At 32.2% G+C, this 16,474-nt stretch overlaps 1 protein-coding gene across 3 annotated transcripts in view; it reads left to right on the top strand.

Moving 5' to 3' along the window:
- CSMD3 (CUB and Sushi multiple domains 3) overlaps nt 1–16,474 on the top strand; it is a 1,210,091-nt gene that overhangs the window by 770,021 nt on the left and 423,596 nt on the right. For all 3 annotated transcript variants that reach the window (XM_058564813.1, XM_058564812.1, XM_058564811.1), the window contains 3 exons: nt 4,697–4,879; nt 9,991–10,317; nt 13,363–13,557. In XM_058564813.1, coding sequence (XP_058420796.1) covers nt 4,697–4,879; nt 9,991–10,317; nt 13,363–13,557 — 705 coding nt within the window. The remainder of the gene's footprint in view (nt 1–4,696; nt 4,880–9,990; nt 10,318–13,362; nt 13,558–16,474) is intronic.

Here is a 16,474-nt window from a genome sequence, read left to right as displayed (position 1 = left end):
TTTCAATGCTCAAAAAATGAGAGCTGCTATTATTAATAATTATTCTTTGTGCGTATCTCTACTATAGCACTCATCTGTTGTGTATTAATTATTTGTTCAGATATCAGTTTTACCTCCTGGGTAAAAAAATTTCCGAGTTAGTGATATATAATAGGTGTATGTTTTTACTTACTGCATATTGTTTTCCAGTCTAAGACAGTATTGCAGCTTCAAAATTACACCTTTATTTGAAAATACATCCTTTATTTTAAATAATATTGTATTAAAGGAGCAAAGAAAAAAATATGGTTTAAAAATAGTAGAGTAAGCATTTACTCTCAATCTTAACTCTCAATCCTAACTCAGAGCTGATGGAAAACATATTAAAAAAAACTGATACTTAAGAATAGGAAGAGAAAATCTCAATTGTTATGAGGCTGAAGGGGATCCCTAAGATAAATAAATATAAATAAACATATAAAGATATGGAATATAGAGGTAAACTGAGAAGTTCATAAACCAGTGCCACCCTAGGAGGCTGTTGCTGCAGCTTCTGCAAAGGAAGCCATTTTGTATCAGGGCCAAACCTCCAGGGAGGAGGCCACTGGCAATCTTGAGAAACTGCAGTAATTGTCACAGAGGAAAATATTTCAGCTATATAGCCAAATGCCCAGGCATGGAATGGGAGTCCAGTGCAGTTATCAAGAGCGAAGCTTCCACAACTCAGGATGAAGACTGCATCACAGATCAACAGAGGGAGGAATTTATACCTAGAGGTGCAACATGATTCTGACATTAGAAGAAATAAACCTGAAAGTGGGAGACGCTGAAGGTGAAGATGGGGAGTGCAGAACTTTATACTTATAGAGAAGCAGGCAAATAAAAACATGTATTTGTTTATCTTCCACATGTGAGTGAAGTCATACTTCATACAAAGGTAATTGTCTTTCTCTGTCTGACTTATTTCGCTTAGCATAGTATGCCTGAAATTTATATAATGTTATAAACCATGTGACCAACCTCAATAAAATAAATAAATAAAAATTTAAAAAATATGTATTTGATAGCTTGCTCAAAGCCAACAGTTTTGTTCTCTCCTGATATACATGTTTCATCAGAAGCTTAACTACTATTATGATTCACCAAATATATTTTCAAATATGCTGCTTTAGAAGAAAGTTTACTCTGCTACTCTCTAAGTACAGTTTTGTTTATACCCAAGGAAACAATTAAAAGAGCAATCAGAAAATAATTTTAAATAATTATACTAGATATCCTCACAAAAGTAAAGAGGGAAACCGTATCCATGAAAAAATAATGGAAGGTTATGAAACATAAAAAGTAATAAAATCATTAAATATTCAGTAAATGGCAACATAATTTTTCAGTATATAGATTGAATTTGGATTATGTAAAAGTGCACAGTGAATTAGTAAATTGGAATTTATAATGCATATATACTTGCATATATATAAATCTTCTAGAATGCAGAATAGAGAATTTTAAGAATGAAAATTTGAAAGACTGAGCAACATGAAGGCTAAATCTTGAAGTTCCAACATTCGATATAAAGGAGTTTCAGAGAGATGAGAGCATATAGGAAACAATATTTTAAAAGAAATAATGTTAACAATTTTTTAGAACTGAAAAAAAAGTTACAAGTTATTTGACAGTAGAAATCTATCAAGCACCAAGTTAAAAAAAAAAAAAAAGATTTAAAAACTGATGCCAAGTAGATGATAGTGACATTTAAAAACAGCATGTATAAAAAGGCATCCTGACGCTTATGGGAAAGGAGGAACATAATTTTGAATTAAAATCCTACACCTTACCAGCTATTATTCAGTAATGAGGGCAAAATAAAGACATTTTCAGTTGAAGAAGAACCTATTCTTTCAATAACAGAAATAATTTCAATAGGTTATAAGAGTAATAAAATTGTGTGAGCCTAGCAGCAGTGTCATCCCACCATCACCTAGTGCTTAACTCCCTATTTCCTGCTCAACATTTTCTCCATATAGCATGAATCACCTTCTAAAATAAGATGTTATTTATTTATTGTTTACTATTTGTAAACTTCCAATGGAATATACACTACCAGAGAGCAGGAATCCTCGTCTGTTTATTCATTGATCTATCCCACATAGCTGGAACAGAATCTGGTAACTCATAGGTGCTCAAATAAATATTTGCTGAAGAAATTGAATGACTGAATGATGATTTGAAATATGTGAAGTGAACTTGATTCAACTACAAGAAAATGTGGTAAAATCCATACCCTCTTTGGAACTTTTAACACAATTCTTTCAGAAATTGTCAGAGAGGGTGGTCAAAAAATAATTAAGGGCATAAATAATTTCATTATGAAAAATATAACAAATTGAATATATTTTACTGATTTATCTACTGTGAGACTTGGATATGCTTATACTGAATACTAAAGCAATAACGTTGGAAATCAACAACAAAATGATAGCCTCAACCCATAGATTTAAAAACACTTTTAAATTATTTATGAGTTAAAGAGGAAATCAAAATGGCAATTACAAACTGCTTAGAAGTGAGCAAAAAAAGCTCTCCATATCAAAGCAGTACTCTGAAGGAAATTTATGGATTCAAGTGTGTTTTTCTTTTAGGAAACAAGAAATGCTGAAAATAAACTAATGATAATAAAAAAACTAAGATTTCAGCTCAAGAAGGTAAAAAAAAAATAGCAAAATGATGCAAAAGAGAATTGAAAATGGAATCCAAAAAGATAAAAAGAAAGGTCTTTAAATAAAGTCAAAACAATAGAATTGATCAGCAAAAGTTGGTTCTTTGAGTAGACTAATAAATTTGACAACCTTCTGTAAGTATGAGCAAAGAAAACTGGAAGACTAATCACAAATAAATAACATTACTAGTGAGAAAGATGTATGACATATTTATAAAGAAATATTTTAAAATCTTGTAACACAATTCTATTACTATTCAACTACTAACCTGGCAAACCTTGGAAAAAGTCACTTCTCTAACATATAAGTCGCCAATATTGTCCCCCACCCCACTGGCCAAAAAAAGAAAAAAATCCTTCAGTAGGAAAATAACTTTAGAGGAGATTGAAATGGTAGTCAGACATCTACCTCGAAATTATACCAGACTTAGCTCTCTTGGGCAATTTTTAACATTCAAGGATCCAACTTTTCATGTTATACAAACTAGCCTAAAGACCAGTGAAAGTTGGAAAATTACGAACCTCTTCCTTTGATATTAAATCTGGATAGGAACAGCACAAAAAATAATATTTATAGACCAATGTCACTATGACATAGATAAAAATAAAATATCAAATCAAACCCAGTGTGTTAAAAAAAAATCACTGTAACCATCTACGGTTTCTGCTAAGGATACAAGGATGTTCAAAAATATCTCCAAAATTATTATTTGGTTAAAAAAAAAGGCAAGTTATAGAATAATACTGACTATAGAATAATACAATATAAAGTATACATATATAAAACAATACTTACATAGTTTTGTGGAGAGAATTTTTATATTTATGTAAATACAGATGTTTATAATGTTACATATTATATATGTTTTTGTGTAATTATAAAATCATGGGAAAAGAACTGGAAAGATATACACCAAATTGGTGCTGGTAGATTACAGAACCAGGAATGTGTGATTGTTAGAGTGTCAGGAGAGGCCATAATTTTATCTCAAAGTTTTATGTTTTCAATTTTTATTTTCCTTTTTTTTGCTATTTGTTTGAAGACCACTGTATTAATATGATTTCATGTGACTTAAAAACCAAAGAATCACCACAGTAATTTACTAGTGACATACATAGCTTCACAATGAAGATCCTAGATATTTGCGGTTTCTTTGAACGTATGTCAAAAGGGTGTTTTAATGTACTCTTAAGAAAATTTTGTGATACTTCTGTAATTCCTTTGGTTTTGCTGATTATAAATTGCAGCCTTGAAAAGAAATAGGCAATGCTTCTTTTAATTTGCTAATATTATGACAACTTTGCCTGAATAAATTACAGATCCTCCTTCTCTTTCTACCAAAAAAAAAAAAAAAAAATTTTTTTTCAACTTCCTTCAGTTTAATTCATCCAAAAAAACATTTTTTGAGGAAAATATCTGGGTAATTTGGAAGGCAAAACTGATTCCTGTCCTGACGAGTTTTTTGAGGGGGTCTAGTTGGGGAAGTAATTCAATCAACAAGTACCAGAGAGAGTGGCAGATTTGATGGGAAAGATACATATTCACTGATTGCTGTAGGAGCACAGAGGCAGAGGAGGTTACCTCGTGTCCTGGTCGCCATCTAAGGATTTACTGTATCGTGTACAGATTACAAAAATAAGAAAAGTCTTTGGGATTTGGGGAAAACACATATGTATGTACATGTGTGTGTATGTATGTATATAGTATAGACAGAAAATCTGAATCTCGTCATCATTGTTTGGTTAGAAATAACCACGTTAGCTCTAATGACCTCAAATTCCCCATCTACAATATGAGAGAAAAACACTAATTGTTCCCTAAAGACTGTTTCATCAAATCACGTCCATAAGAGTAGCAAAAGAAAAAAAACGAGATTGGAGAACATTTTCATCTTTTGCTCTTAAATATGTCAGCTATAGAGAGTGTACATCTCCTAAACCGGTTGTATGGATATTATATGCCTGAAACCCTTCGAAGGTGACTTTTATCTTCTATTTTTACAGAAATTGAAAAGGAAAGTTGTGGCGATCCTGGTACACCCTTATATGGAATTAGAGAAGGCGATGGATTTTCTAATCGTGATGTTTTAAGATTCGAATGCCAGTTTGGGTTTGAACTAATTGGAGAGAAATCCATTGTTTGTCAAGAGAATAACCAATGGTCTGCAAACATACCCATCTGTATCTGTGAGTACCAAATGCTTTGCTTCCAGATAGCATATGTTACCCTGTCCTTGCATATAATTGCTTTTGTAATTAATTGCAAAGAGCTGGAACCATGTAATTATTTTTGAACGAGTAGCACTTTGTGATACTATCTTTAACAAGCGTGCTTATGCCGAATTATAAATTTCATTACAGATTTAAATAAAGTTAACATAGTTCACTTGGTAATTGCAAAGTATATATTACATGTGTTCTCATAACACATTATTGGTGGCATTTTATAGTTTATAGATAGCACACTTCTTATGGAAATTATACATTTGAGTTAATTCTAATAGACTCATTTATTTTAACAAGATAGTATATGCTTATTTGCAATCAAAAAGACTTAAAATATTTAAAGCTTATATTCTATGTATAATGCATTAACTTATTTTTGCTTGTAGATGCTCACACTAATGCATACTTAAGTGCCATTCATTTATATTGCACAGAATAAAATTCATTAATGTTTATGTTATACAATATTCTTGGATTAAGATAATGTATTTCTTCAAATACATTAAAACATTACAATTTAACTGCAACAAAAATATGATTTGTATTATCTGTTGATGCACTTTTAGGTTCAATTAAATATTATCTTCAGTACCAACAAATACAACTTACCAGGTGTGAGTGTAACATTGAAAATTGCGTGTTTTAGTTTTGAATATTCACAAATGATAATATATAAGCCAATAATCATGAAAGTAAAAATAAATTTCTGGTTTTCAAATATATGTATATTCTGTATCCAACTTATAATGATAATGCTTTACATTTGTGAAATCCTTTATTCCCTGCAAAGGTATTGACACATGCCTGACTTCACTTCAATATTTAACTGGTTTAAAGAAAAAGTAGCATTTTTCAAGACCTACATTTTATCTGAATTATAATATTTACTGCAAAATATACATTTCCTTTATTGAAAGTGTTGATTATTTAACATTTTAAAGTTATTTATCATTTTTAAAGATGTAACTGAGAACTTTTAAAGTGAGTAGAGGCGAAACATTAATATATATATATTGCATAGCTAAAAAAAAAAAGAAGACATAAAGGAGCAAGCGAGCATTGCTGTTTCTCATTATGGTGTTCTTGATACATATTGCCATGATAATTTATCTTACATTTCAGCAAAATGGGTCTTTTTAGAATCTGGCAGGTGTTTCCCTGATTAAATAATATATTTTGCTTGCTCTTCAGGAAATCTAGAAGAGGCAGAGTGCACAGACCCCCTTAAGGGTTCTCCCTTTCAGTTTAGGGCCAGTGCTCATCCCTAACCAAGTTCACCTTGTGAAACTCCTGGAGTTTTTTTTTCTGTTTGTTTGTTTTTGATGAGGAAGATTGGCCTTGATTTAACATCTGTTGCCAATCTTCTTCTTTTTCCTTAAGGAAGATTGGCCCTGAGCTAACATCTGTGCCAGTCTTTCTCTATTTTGTATGTGGAACGCTGCCACAGCATGGCTTGACTAGCAGTGTGTAGGTCTGCACCTGGGATCCAAACCCTGGGCCGCCGAAGCAAAGTGAGTGAACTTAACCACTACACCACTGGGGCAGCCCCATGAAACTCCTGTTTTGAGAGAAGAAAATACACTGGGAGAGTCTGATTCGATTCTGTCAGCATCATCTAAAACTTAATAATACTTCAGAAGACTTTACTTGAAGATCTTTAGTTCTGAGTGTTCTTCCAAGGAAAGAATGTTGATATAATATTGGAGAATCTGTTAATGTATCACATCAAAAATGAAAATATTTTTAAATCATTTTAATAGATTTTACTAAAATGTTTTACTAAAACGCATTTAGTAAAACATTTAAATAATGCAGACTAAAACAAATTTTAAAACTCTTGAAAATCCTGAGAACACTTTTTGCTATTTAAAAAAAGAATTAAGTCCTGCATCCTGATATACGATAAATACTTAGCATTTAGTTTCCTTATATATCAACAATAGCTAATTTGAAAATGTAATTAAAAGATAATTTATTCAGAAAATAAAGTGATAAAATACATAGAAATTATCCTTACATAAATCCAAATAACTCACAGAAAGAAAATTATAAACTTATTGAGAAAAGAAAATTTTATGAGAAAAAAATAGAGATTGACGCCATGTTCCTGAATGAGAAGACATTATAATAAATGTGTGAATTATATAGAAATTCTTTGAAATTTCAACAAAAATCCTGACATAATTTCTTTGGGAACTTGACCTAATGTATTGACATACAGCTAGGTAAAAAAATAGGCAAGAATAGATGTGAGAATTTTTGAAAAACAAAGCGCTTATGTGGATACTAAAGCATAATATTAAGTTATTATGATAAAATTTTTGTGTTACTCACAGAAATATAACACCGGGTCAAAGGAAGTTACATAAAAACTGCATCTAGGGGGCCAGTCCCTTGGCCTAGTGGTTAAGTTCAGCGTGCTCTGCTTCAGCAGCCTGTGTTGGCAGATTTGGATCCAGGCTGGAACCTACACCACTTGTCAGTCATGTTGAGGTGGTGACCCACATACAAAAAAGAGAGGAAGATTGACACAGATGTTACCTTAGAGCTAATCTTCCTCAAGCAAAAAAGGAGGAAAATTGGCAACTGAATGTTAGCTCAGGGCTAATCTTCCTCACCAAAAACAAACAAACAAAAACTGTATCTAATATAATTAAGGGTTTAGAGTGTTATATAAACATCTACCTATCTAGCTGATAAGGGAAATTAGCATGGTAGATTTGGGTCAGCCCTTGCCCCAGGTGGGGATCATTTCAATTAGAGATTGGCAAACTAAATTCTGTGGGTAAAATCTAGCCTGAAACCTAGTTTTGTAAATAAAGTTTTATTGGAACGTAACCATGTACTTTAATTTACCTATTGTCCATGGCTGCTTTCCTCCTACAATGGCCAAGTAATTAGTTGCAAAAGAGACCATGTGGCTTGTAAAGCCAAAGCATTTACTATCCTCCCTTTACAGAAAATGTTTGCTTACCCTTAATCTAGGTCAAGAATTATAGAATCCAATGATTTCAGGATGCAGGCAGGTACAAGCGTGAAGAAGGAACAGGATAAAGTATGTGTGTACCCATTATGGAAGTGATAGGAAGCTAGAAGGCATGGACTTTTCAAGATAAGCTAGAACTCCAGGTTTTTCTCCCCTCAAATGTGAAATATGATGATTTTAAAATGTGATTTCAAATTTTTTGTAGGGTGCATAAGAAAAAAAACAATTTGTAGTCTGAATTCAGACCAATAATGGCTATCAGTTTCCAAGCCCTGCTTTTAACTCCTAACATCATTCCATACAGAAAAAAAAAATTAAGTTAGAAATTACACATAAAAAAAGAATAAAAATTGTATATAATTATATATGTATATTATAATTATACATAATTTACATATATAATTAACATATAATTATATACATAATTCCATCATTCTTTTACATATTCTCCATATATATGTAGATATATCTAATCTTTTTCTTTCTTTTTATTTATTTATTTATTTTTGGGGGGAAGATTGGCCCTGTGCTAACATCGATTGCCAATCTTGCTCTTTTTTCTTTTTTCTCCCCAAAGCCCCAGCACATAGTTATGTATCATAGCTGTAGAGTTGTAGCTCCTCTATGTGGGAAGCCACTTCAGCATGGCTTGATGAGCTGTGAGTAGGTCTGGGCCCAGGATCCGAACTGGTGAACCCAGGGCTGCCAAAGCGGAACTCGCGAATTTAACCACTACCCCACTGAGCCGGCTCTCTTTTTCTTTATATTTCTGTATATAGAGAGATATATATATCTCTCTGAATGTTAATAAAAGATCTAAACTTAAAAGCAGTGTAAAAAATGCAAAAGAGATTATAATTTTTAACGCTCAAATGAAAACAAAAGTATTTATACTAAAATATTATTAACAAAATAATGTATGAATATTGTATGAATTGTAATATCGTATGAATATTATAAACTAAGCATTGATAATCTTAAATGATCAGAGTTCTTGGGCAGATAATTCCAAAAATAGAGAAAATATAAAGATCTAAGAAACATATGAGAAATCTTCAACTTCACTAGTAAGCAAAGTGCAAGTTAATATAATGAGATGTCATTTTCTTATCTAATAAGAACGGCAAAATAATCACAATACTTTATGCTAGTAGGTATGTTGTACTCTTTAATGTATTTCTATTATATTTCAGTATAAATTAATACGATTTTTCTAGGCAGAAATTTAGCAAAATATTTTGAGGCTTAAAGTTCATACCTTTTGTAAATAAAATTTGGTGCAAAATCGTATGAATTCAATTTTGTTAAAAATATGTAATAAAAATCACTAGAAGAAAATGTATCATTATTTTAACTATGATTTCATCTGCATGATAGTTTACTTTTCTGTTTATCTTTCTTCAGCTTTCTAAATGTTTTATGTGAACTTTTAAGTCAGATGTTTTGAAAAGTTAAAAAAAAGAAAACTGGTGGGTGGGGGGAAGACTTCATTTTAGTGTGGTGTGAGAGTTTAGTTGTTTTTCCAGTGTTAGCCACTAGTGATGGCTATTATAAAAGTTAATTCATCTCCTTTTCTGTTTTATAAACTATCAGTATCCCATGGCTTTGGTAGGAATGAAGCTCACCTTGTCACCACCCTCATTCCAAGTTTTCTCTGGACTACATCATCCCAGCTCTGTTAATATCCACATAGTATTTTTTTTTCTTCAGTCATTTTACGTTATTACTTTCTATGGAAATCTCTAAATATTTCTCCAATATACTTTTTTAAGCACAGAAACGAAAACTTTGCACAGCGCTCTAACACAAACATAATAAATGTCAAAATAAATTGCTGTTATTAACTCCAATTATATTTTTATATATATGCATATTTGTGTGCATATTTAAGCATACAATCATCCAGAGTATCAGTTGTCTTTTCTAATATGTGAAAATGGTAACATTTTTTTGTGTGTTTTATGAGATAATTTACATTGTTTAATGTTATTTTTTTAAACTGCTAATTGATTATCATAATTGTAAGATATGGTAAAATATTACTTTTGAACATTTATTCTATTTTATAATCTTCTTACTTTAACAGTTCCTTGCCTCTCTAACTTTACTGCATCAATGGGAACAGTCCTTTCTCCTGATTACCCAGAAGGGTATGGAAATAATTTAAACTGCATCTGGACAATAATCTCTGATCCAGGGAGTCGGATACACCTTTCCTTTAATGACTTTGATCTCGAATCCCAGTTTGACTTCCTTGCTGTTAAAGATGGTGACTCTCCAGACTCCCCAATTCTTGGAACCTTTACTGGGGCTGAGGTGCCTTCTCATCTTACTAGTAATAGTCACATACTGCGATTGGAATTTCAAGCTGACCACTCAATGTCAGGACGTGGCTTTAACATTACTTATAACAGTAAGTATATTTTTTCCATATAACATATTTCTACAAAGTAGAGCTAGAAAGGAACCATACAAACCAGCTTTCTTGTTCCACAGATAAGGAAACTTAAACAAGTCATACACAGTCATGCACTGCATAATGATATTTCGATCCACAACAGACTGCATGTACAAAGATGATCCCATGAGATTAGTACATATAGCCTAGGTGGGCAGTAGGCAATACCATCTAGGTTTGTGTAAGCACACTCTATGATGTTCGCACAACGATGAAATCACCTAAGGACGCATTTCTCGGAACATGTCCCTGTTGTTAAGCAATACGTGACTGTACATAATTGTGCCAGGGATGTCATGTAGCCCTTGATTTCCAACCATATTTTACTCCCTATTGTGTCATTTCTCTTTGTTTTTGAGAGGCCTGATAGTAAGGAAATGTTTCAAATATTATTATATTGGCCAATATATTAGCTTATTCTAATAAATCTTATAAGCATAAGCTCAAACCTACAATACATCACACACTTTGCTTCATTATTGGTATACAAGATATTCATAAACCAATAGAAGACTTTAAACAAATAATGACAGTACAGCATTATAATTCCTAAGACAAAATTCACAAGGCTACAGAAGCATCATGAAGAAGGAAATCATTAATTTAGGGGCAGTAGACCCCTAACCTGACTTAGGAAAGCTACCATGGGGGAAAAATACCTTAGTGATGAAGAATATCAGCTCTAAAGTAAAACTATGCAACTTTGCTACATGTTTAAGTTTAATAACTGAAAGCCTCAGTGTCCTCATAAGTTTCTGTAGGGAGTAAATTAGGTGATGCATATAAATAATTTAGCATAGACTATATGGTACCTAATAAATGCTTGATAAACATTAGCTCTTATTGTCTAGTTGGCTTTTGAACTATTATCTTGACATCTTATATTATTGTGGTTTTTTGTTCTTCTGGATTTGAGATTTCTTTGAGGTTACTTAGCTATTGTCTATCACTCTTATTTTTTGTATTTCAAAAGGTTGAATATTATTTTTCTGAAAAAAACATGGTATAAAAATAGCAAAAAGATGAATCACATAAAGGAGAAAATATCTTAGTAGGTTAATATACTTACATATTAATTCTTCTGTTTGCAAATGTTTTACCTGAAGCCATAGAATACTAGTGATTTTTACTGTTTTTCCTTGAAGCTACCACACACTGTCAGATATTGTCCAACTTGACGAATTAATATTTGTGTCGTGTCACAATAGGATTTAGTTTCCTGCTCTTCAAAAAAGAATTACACCCCTCATCCCCACCCCCACTCATTCAATGCTGAGCTTTGACAATTAGTAAAAAATGCAATTATTGTCTTTTCAAAGAGTCACTAGTAGTGAATACTGTCAGTAATGTTGTCAACATATAATTGCTCATCATTAAAGTTAATTTGGCTTTGACACGTGTCATAGAGACTTGCTGTATAAAATGGTTGCTTTATCTGAAAGTCTTTTTAAAAATATTTCAAGTATATGTATAAAAATAGATACATATATGTACTTATCTATTTACAATTTTTATTTTGTCTTAAATGCATAATATTTTTAACTTTAATGTTTATGGTACCTTCAGGGTATTATGGAAATATGTCTCCTTATTCCTTGTTTCATTTCTCTAGTAAATAATTTAATCCATCATATGCAAATTTTTATATTTAATGCTTACTATTGAAATTCTATTTTTTTCTGAAAAAATAGCTCTCAGGCATTATATATAGGAGCAACTAAGCTTAATCAAAATTGAGGTTTTTAAAATCACAACAGAAAAAATGATTAGAAATAGGTGTACCTACAAAATATATTTTATATATTTTAGAATTTACCTTAATATTTAATGAGATAATGTTTAACTTAAAAATGACAAGAATGGATAATAAAATTATATAATTTATGAACAATGTCAAAGTGATGATTAGCAAGAAAATTTAAAACAACTACATGTACTTATGCAGTATGAATATAAAAATATTAAATTGTAAATACCTCATAAAATGTTTTACACTTTTAGACTTTGCTACTTGAAACATTCTTCCATTTATATTATACTAATTTAAACATTCGTAGTGTATATTTGGTCATCCAAATGAATAAAGGGATAGAGTTCATGTAATCTATAATCTATGAGAAATTCAAGTAAGCACATTATCACCTCAGTTCTGCTGCTTGCTGGGGCTGGGCTAAATATACACCGTGGGAGACACAAGGTAAAATTAGATAGTGGCCCTGAACTGAAGAGCTTGAATTCTCTTGAGAGACATGAAACAAATAATCCAAGATACAATATGTTGTTGAGAAAAAATTAAAAGCCAGACCAGTGGATACATTTCAATGCTATCTCTATGACCTGACGCAAGCTACTTAACTTTTTCTGAATCTCACATTACTCTTTAGAGTAAATGGCCATACTTTGCTCATCAGCCTGTTCTAAATGTTAAATGAGACCATAACATTTCTAAAGCTCCTATCACAGTGCCTAGAACATAGGAATTGCAAAAGCATTAGCTCTCTTCCCTTTACCTAGACAGCAGAAAGTAGATGACATACTGAAAATTATAAAGAAATTGTAAGACTTTCATACTAGATTGAAATATTTCACTTTAATTCTCACAATGAGACTATCTCTGCATTCCAAACAGTGAATCACAAGAAAAGTTTGCAATGGGATATAGTCAACCTGCTTTGTATTCATATTAATTGGAATTCTATTCCAATGTTGGAATTCTGGAAATTTTTACATAGACTAAGCCTAATGATCTCCAGAAATAAGCGAAACAATTCTGTTTTGAAATTTTCTAGTCTTACAGTATAATTCATATTTTAAAATAGTCACATCTGTTATACATCACAGACAAACAGGTATGGTCAGAGGAGAGCCTCTGAGTTTTTTTTGTTTTTTAAACAGACTTTTCTAGAGCCTTTTTAAAAATCACTTTTTCTCACCCCAAATACACAAGGATCTCTCTCATACTGCTTGTTTGTGTGTTTTTGTTTGTTTGCTGTTCTCAAGCATTTGGACATAATGAATGTCCTGATCCTGGAATACCAATCAATGCACGGCGGTTTGGGGACAACTTTCAATTAGGAAGTTCGATTTCAGTTATTTGTGAAGAAGGATTTATTAAAACCCAGGGAACAGAAACAATTACGTGTATTCTTATGGATGGAAAAGTAATGTGGAGTGGGCCAATTCCAAGATGTGGAGGTAAGTGTGATGGGGTCAGTGAAAAATACAACCCCATCTTCATTATGCACTGGAAGCCATAACGGGAAATGCATTGTTTTACCAGAACTGTTGCAATCTTTATCTTAAAACATTATTTAGCATTATACATTAGACATGTATAGATAACAATTACACTTTTAATTTTTCACTTTAAAATAATTTTTAGAAATCTTTTAGAAGCTCGCTTTAAAAAGAGCTCTTGTTAAAAGAGACACATTAATAAATGGTAAATATTGGTTGCACATGCAAATTCTCTTTTGGATACTTCATAGTTATAGTTTAGTACACTCTATGGTTTCATTGATATTTTTCTTGGTATTTTAACAATTCATAGTATAAACTTATTTAATTTTCAAAAGTGTGTTAACTGTTATCAATTACAGTAATTAAATTTGTGCTGAAGCTGCCATTATTTAAAATGTATAATTTTTGTAGGCATAATTTGCTAAGCAATTTTTTTCAATTTTGATTTGCCCAATAAAATGTAGTCAAGAATGTTCAGGACAAATATATGTGTGTAATATATATACAGTGTTTGGAAGTATATATTTTTAAATATATACAGTCACATAAAGTCACAAAACTGTATTGGTAAGAAGGAAAGATGATCATTCTTAAAAATAAAATATATCAAGTATATAGTGTATCAATTTAGAATCTATAGGAATGTGTGTGTGTTGGTTGCGGGCGGGGGTGGGGGTGGGGCTCTATTAGAATTGCCACAGTCAGGAATTAACCTTCTGAATTCTACTTTTATTCTTTCATTCTAGTACGTAAGGTTACATATCTATTTTATTAAAAAATAATAAAAGAACTGTTACTAAGAAATAGATGAACTGGAACCATGAAACACCCTTTAATAGATCACCATGTAATGATGAGGTGAACATTTTTAAATAGTTTCTTCTTGTTCTTGCTTTCCCAATTTTTCTTCTTACCTGTGCCTAAACTGACAATAGAACCTTTGTTTTCTAAATTTCTAGCTGATAAGTTGAGGACACTTAATGTATACTTTTCAAAAGTATTACAGACTTAATTACTAATTACAGCCATTACTTATAAATGTTGAGTTTCATTGAATTGAACGTTTTCATAATGTCTCATGATGAAGCAATCCAGACCATGCGATTATGTTTTCCTATTAGACCATTCACTTAGCACCTCCTTCCTCTTCTAATTGCTTTCTCATTGTAATATCAGGGGGTCAAACTAGAGGACTTCACTTGTTCTTTTTCAAACCTCAAATGTTATGGGCTTAGTAAGGGCTAGCCTGGCAATGGTTATAACTATGCTATTATGTTCAAAAAATATAATGGAGTTGCACAATAAAAGACTGAAATAAAAAGAGAAAAAAGGAAAGCAGTGATCAATTTTTTCTATCATACTTTGCCCCTGAGCTCATTCATTCTTTTAACCATAGTTCCTGACTCAGACTTGGGGAATCAGTCAGGAAAGCTAGCTCAGTATTTGAAGGAAAAGTAGGAGATGAGAGAAAAGTTTGTTTCAGGTAGAAGGAATGGCACTGGTTCAGTGTGTTTGGAGCAGAGGCTAGAGGGACAGGGTTTGATGAATAACCAGTGGGGTCCAGAGCATGACATGCTTTGTAAACAATGCTAAGCAGATTCAAAATTATCCTGTGGCCAATGGGAAGCCACTTGAGCTCAGAGGTAATATGATCTGAGCTCCTCCCTCCTCTGCGCTGGGAGTTGTTTACAGCTCCAGTGGACAGACACAGAGACCACCTCTAGGTAATTGTTGAATCTCTTTGGATCCTCACGTGCCTAATTTGGTGTTGGTTTAGGAGCTGCTTGGTGCCTAGCTGCATGGGGAGGTAAAAATAATGAGGTTGACATCAACAAATCATTTTATGAATTGCTGCTTAGAGAGAACAATTTCAGTGAGATTTTTCATTGTGAAAAATGAATGGCATTACTTTTAAAAATAAGTAAAAAAAAAAATCTAGAACTCTAATTTGGCCCAGGCCAAGAGGCCCTCTAGACATCCTAAAGAGAACTTTATGAAGTTATTTCTGTATCTATGAGTGAAGTTACATGCAGTTGGCTCGCGTGCCAATTTCTGGATCCAACACCAGGGTGGGAACATCGCCAAGTATAAGGTTGGATCCAGGCAAGGCAGAATCAGAGTGGGCTGGAAGCAATCTTACCATGGTGCTTGCCAGGTTACCTGCCGTAGCCCAGGCCATGTCTTGAGCCAGTTTCCATCCAATAAAGTAAACTACTGCCAACTGCCATATAACTAACTCTGGTGGGTTTCATTTCTTAGACTCTAATTAAGGTTGGTAAAGATTTCCTTTAGTTTTTGCCTCAGTTCTACTAGGGTACTAACAACAAAAGCCTGAGACTAGCTGAGGAAAGCTAATTTTTTTGTTTTCCTGAGCTCCTTATTTTTTTTTTTTTAATCATCTCCCTCCCTCCACCATTCCCCAAGCTGCCACACAGCCACTCCCATTTACGCAAAGAACTGTGTTTGGGAGCCTTCTCTGCTTATGTTCTTTGTTCTTTAGACCTTCCATATTTTGACAGAAAAGTTCTGTTTATTATTTATTACTATTTATCTTTTAGGACACTATCACAACCTCCAGTATATGCTTCATATTTTATCTAAAACTTTTTTATTATCATCATATTAAACATTTTATATAGATGAAATAAGTACATGGTTATATGTCCTAGTTAGTGCAAATAACTTTCTACTTATATTTTATTCTCTTCCCACAAAACATTCCAAAATCAAATACTTTGTTAAAAGTTGCTTATGTGTATGGATTGCTGTATGTTAAAATTAGAAAGTAGAAAGTTATTTGTTTTAATCAGAATTTATAGAACAGGGGAAGTCAGTATAAAATGTTTTGATAAGAAAACCCAGGGCTTCAACC

The sequence above is a fragment of the Diceros bicornis genome, chromosome 21, assembly GCF_020826845.1.
Source record: "Diceros bicornis minor isolate mBicDic1 chromosome 21, mDicBic1.mat.cur, whole genome shotgun sequence".
NCBI classification, from domain to species: domain Eukaryota; kingdom Metazoa; phylum Chordata; class Mammalia; order Perissodactyla; family Rhinocerotidae; genus Diceros; species Diceros bicornis.
Note: the sequence above shows the minus strand (reverse complement) of the source record. Positions and strands in the feature narration are given on the sequence as shown.